Source organism: Triticum dicoccoides, chromosome 2B (genome assembly GCF_002162155.2).
Source record: "Triticum dicoccoides isolate Atlit2015 ecotype Zavitan chromosome 2B, WEW_v2.0, whole genome shotgun sequence".
NCBI classification, from domain to species: domain Eukaryota; kingdom Viridiplantae; phylum Streptophyta; class Magnoliopsida; order Poales; family Poaceae; genus Triticum; species Triticum dicoccoides.
This window is the reverse complement of record NC_041383.1, coordinates 453,444,119-453,449,184: the sequence shown is the minus strand read 5'-3', so window position 1 is coordinate 453,449,184 and position 5,066 is coordinate 453,444,119. Positions and strand designations below refer to the sequence as shown.

The 5,066-nt window shown below is 53.8% G+C and overlaps 1 protein-coding gene across 1 annotated transcript; it reads left to right on the top strand.

Moving 5' to 3' along the window:
* Positions 1–2,545: 2,545 nt before the first annotated feature.
* On the top strand, positions 2,546–4,150 carry LOC119364164 (probable BOI-related E3 ubiquitin-protein ligase 2). Its single transcript, XM_037629590.1, has 2 exons — positions 2,546–3,162; positions 3,261–4,150. The coding sequence occupies exons 1-2, from the start codon at positions 2,716–2,718 to the stop codon at positions 3,786–3,788; spliced, it is 975 nt and encodes a 324-aa protein (XP_037485487.1). The 5' UTR covers positions 2,546–2,715; the 3' UTR covers positions 3,789–4,150.
* The last annotated feature ends 916 nt before the right edge of the window (positions 4,151–5,066 follow it).

The window sequence follows — 5,066 nt, the reverse complement described above, 5'->3', positions numbered from 1 at the left end:
TCTGTCAACTAGAGCACATACGTACGAAATCCCTGTGGCTGTGGGAGCACTGGGTATTTACTTCATGCGGTAACAACCGCGCATGCATACCATGTCTTAGGCTGGCCATAGTGGGAATAACATAAGTAGTATCATGCACTAAGGACTCGCAAACATGCTTATGTGACAGACAATTAAAAAAAATTATAGTAACATAAGTAGATACCGTAACATAATAAATGTGATGCTACTATGTGTCATGCATGGCAATAAATGAGACCACCTATGATACTAACATATGATATTATGCACTATATAGAGATAATAAGGCTGGTCACAATGGGCAAGAACATAAGCTAGTAACTTACACACTTTCCTAGACTATGTTACTACCTCCATAGTGGGTAGGAACATGTATGTAGAGGGTGCTTGGATACAAGGGACTATTCTTAGTCTGACTAAAAATAGTCTCTTTTAGAGGCTAAAGTTCCAAGCACCCCTGACTAAAGAGAGGCTAGGACTAGTCTTGAGGCTAAAATCTTTTAGTCATAGGAAACCTACTAAAATATGTATTAGCTCTCTCTCTCCTCATTTAATTCCTCTCCTTAGTTCTGGATTGGAGGGTTTGGAGGATAATAAATGCTCAATAACTAGATTTTAGTCTCTTTAGTATTTCGATCCAAGCATGGGTGAGACTAGCAAGTTTTAGTCCCACTACTTTTAGTCATGGGACTAAAACGTATCCAAGCATGCTCGTAGTGTCATGCAGCGATGTATTTATTAGGTTATAGACTCATTGTTTCTTGGAGTGTGTGATGTTCCGGTAACTTAGCTAGTTACCACAAGCACCTCTCTCTTCATTAAATACGTGCCACATAAGGAAAGTTGTATTGGAATGTGTGATGTTACTCCTAAGTTTTTCCCTACTGTGACCAGCCTAACATAGACTAGTAACATATGCATATTACTTTAAGTTACTCCCAATTATGACCAGCCTTAGCGAGTAATGGCGTCCTGCATCTGCATGGTGACCGCGCGGTGGTGCTGCTAGTCCTATGTACGTAGGGCCGGTGTCCGGCCGATGCAGTGTGCCTGGCCGGCGCGGCGGTGGGCAGATCGCAGAGGTACAGCAGCGCTGCCCCTCGTCACGCTATTCCCGTTGGGATGTTGTTAATGCGTGCGGTGCGGTGCGGTGCGGACACGGCCGCGCGCAGCAGCGGTGGCAGGTGCATTGGCCTGGTGTTCCTTGCGTGGTGTGGGGTGGTTGCAGTGCAGGCAAGGCATGCATGCGTGCCTGGTCCAGCCCGCCCGCCCCCGCCTGGCCTGGTCGGACTCAGGCCGTGCCAACGAGGACGGACCGACGGGGCTGGTCGGTACGAGCACGAGCCTTCAAGGCCTGGGAGCAAGGACGACAAACGGACTGCACCACCACACGCGAGATAGATGGATGAGACGTACTGTAGTAAATGTGGCCAGGCCAGCGGCCCTGGTGATTTGTGCATGGCATGGGTCCGGGATTAATTACTGGTGGCCGTGATTCGCGCATCTAACTGCGGTTTGGTTTGGTTTGGTGTGGGAATTTCTAGATCCGGTTGTGGGGGAGCATCACGGTCACGCACTTGACGTTTCGGGGGGCGTATTCAAACCTGTGACCGACGAGACGAGGCATGGATAATAATGCGGCCCGGCATTCAATGACACGCCACTGGTACGACGGTAGGTTGTGTGTGGGTGGGGGCGTCTGCACCTTAATTCTCGCATCTCCGTGGCCTGTGCCGTTGAAACTGATCCGTATCTAAAAATACTCTACTCAACATTTAGTACTAGTAGAGCTGAATTGATAAACATTTCTTTCAGGTGAGCTGCTATAAATTCCAGTTTATTTTCGAAAAGATCCAGTTGAAATTTGCGTGTATGACACGTCCCGGTGCCTGCTTGACGAACCACACAAAGCCACGCTGTAGTATTGTAGAGTAAATTACAGTCGGCTTTCATAAGAAAATTATAGTCGTATTTTTTTCTGAAACGTACGTATATTGTAGAGCTGTACATTACTGTAGCTATTAATAAATGCTTGTAGGCCGTATCGTAAATTGCAGAAGCAGCGTAGCCATAGGAAATGAGGGAGAAAGGAAAGGAAAACGTCAAAGCACCGAGAGCAGAGGAGTGGCCTACCTTTATTATCATCATGCAACCCCCACCTCCGCCCGGACCACCACTGTCCTCCCCCGCATCTCACATCACTCTCCACGACGAATCAATGGCCACAGCAGGCAGGCAACAAAAAACGGGGCAGGAAAAAGAGAGCAGGAAAGAGGAAAAGCATTCCACACCGTAAACGATAGGCATTATTAAAGGCAGGCGCGGAAAAGATAGGGAGATATGGCATCGCATCGCATCCGTCCAACCCATCCGCTTTGGCTGCCTCCCTTCCCCGTCAAAATAAACAAGAGGCAGACAGCTTTTGTCCCCTTGCAGGCCCCCCACACACACCCAACCCAACGTGTCTTCCCCGCACCCACGCCGTATATATAACCGCCCCCCTCCTCCACGCCTCCTCCTCGTCCATCTCTCTTTCTATCCATCACAACTCCCCAGCCGTTTCCGCTCCCCCACCCAACTCCTCACGCATCGTCGTCGTCCTTTGCGTCGGACACCTTGCCTTCTCCGCCTCGCCCTCTCCGTCACCCAACTCCTCTCCCAGACAAGATACATAGCGGTGCTGCTGTGGCGGCAATGGCTGTCCAGGCGCGGTTCCTCTCCCACGCCTTCCCCCACGACCTCAACGCCTACAGGTCCATGGACGCCGCGGCGCCGGGTAACTCCCAGTTCCTGGACGAGCACGCCGGGTGCGCGCCAGCGGTGCCGTGTATTGGGAACAACACTGTGCTCAGCGATCTCCCGCGAAGCGAGCTCACATGCAACGACAACTACGGATTCGCGCCGAGGAAGCGGGCGCGCATGGCCGGGGACGAGCCGGCGGGCCTCGCCGACCTTGCCCGGCAGCGCTTGGTTCTGCAGCAGGCGGCGGCGATGCACGGGCTCATGCTGCCTTGCGATGCGCAGAGCAGGGCGGTCGGCTCCGGCGCGGCCTCAACCAGCGGGAGGGTGGCCAATGCCGCGGGCCTCAACACGCTGCTCTACAACCAGGGCGTGGAGATGGACGCGCTCATCCGGCTCGAGGTATGCCCGCGTGCCTCTTTTTCTTCGCGATTGGAGTCGGGTTGACGATCGGTTTGGTCGAACGGTATCTCACTTGCTTGTCTACGTCTGTTGTGCAGACCGAGAGAATTCGCGCGGGGCTTGAGGAGGCGCGCCGGCGACACGCGAGGGCAGTGATGGCTACTGTGGAGCGCGCTGCGGCGGGGCGGCTTCAGGCCGTAGAGGCTGAACTGGAGCGCGCGCGATACCGCAACGGCGAACTGGAGGAGAGGCTCAGGCAGATGACCGCAGAGGGCCAGGCGTGGCTTGGCGTCGCCAAGAGCCACGAGGCCGTCGCCGCCGGCCTCCGCGCCACGCTGGACCAGCTGCTTCAGCCCCCCTGCGCCGTCGCCGGGGCTGGTGAGGGTGATGCCGACGACGCGCAGTCTTGCTGCTTCGAGACCCCAGCGGGCGACAACGCCGACGACGCGGCGTCCAAGGCAGTCACGGCGGCTCCGTCGTGCAAGGCCTGCGGCCAAGGGGACGCCTGCGTTCTGCTCCTCCCGTGCCGGCACCTGTCCCTGTGCGGTGCGTGCGAGCCCTCCGTGGACACCTGCCCCGTGTGCGCGGCCACCAAGAACGCCTCGCTCCATGTCCTCCTATCTTGACCATCCAACTCCAAGCCATGCAGCCCGTTGGGCCGACGGTGGACGTACGTCGCGCGGCCGAGCTCGTCGTCGGTGTCGTGTTCTGCAATATTTGTTTTTGTTTTCGCTGCATGTGGGCTTGAGTAGTGTTGCACAAGCGTCACGTGATCAGGCCATGAAACTCCAAATGTTGGAATTTGCACGTAGATCCTAGACTAGTTTTTTGTTTATTGGTAGGTTGCCTAGTATTCATGTGCTGAACTAACCTTAGTACTAGCATGTGGGTGGCTAAATTTCCCGAGTTAAAGTTGTTTCGTCCTTGGGGAAAAAAATGTACACACCTGTATTGGAACCAAAACCGTGCTGTTTCCGCGTGATTGTTCCGTGCGTGTTCCAAGATGCTGCATGATCGGCTGATCGCAATATTTTACTGTCAAGCTTGCTGTTGTCAAAAAAGATGCGATGCTATGCTTGAGTATACTCGCCGGATTAGTTTCAAAAAAAAAGTATACTCGCCGGATCGTAGTAGTTCTACTTGAGCACCAACAGCAATATTTTTGTGCCCGTCGATCGATCTTGACCAGTCTAACCTGTCCTGCAACTGTGCCCACGCACGCACGCATCGCATCCGCCTCGGCCGTACGGGTGAGTTGTCATGTGCGCGGCCAGTCCCACTGTCGGTTTGCCTACAGCGCATAAATTGGCAGGCAGGTACAGATTTGGATTGTCTGCACGGATTTGACCCGTCCAGCGCGTGAAACCACGTAGGTATATCGAACGTTTCACTTACGGCACGGCAGGGGTACGTCAACGTCTATGTTTTTGCCCAAGGAACGCACGCAACTGGTGCTTAGTAATTGCTTCCTCTTAACCCCCGGCCCGGAAATGCTGTACCGACGACAAAAGTGTAGACGATGTGAAGACGATTAAAAATCGGGCGGCCGTTAGCTCTCCTGTACACATGCATGCGCGGCTGGATTTCACCGTCGTGCATGAATCATCTGTCTTTGTCGTCCGTATAGCATTGCTGCCCCCGGCCAGCCGTATCGTTTTTACCTGTGGTGATGGCAAACTCCGCGAAATTCACAAGGTAGGAATACGTACGGTTTTTTTATCTTGAGGGGTGTACGTACGTTTGGTGAAACGCTACTAACCAGCTCGTACTGACGGGGAGCAAAATTAGTGGGGAAGCGACGCAGCAAAAGAGACAAAGGAGAGGAGAGAGAGCAAAGCGACGGGTGGTGCGCGCGTCTCGATACGGCTGGCTAGCTTGGGTAGGCCTGGCCTGCGTAGGTGCAT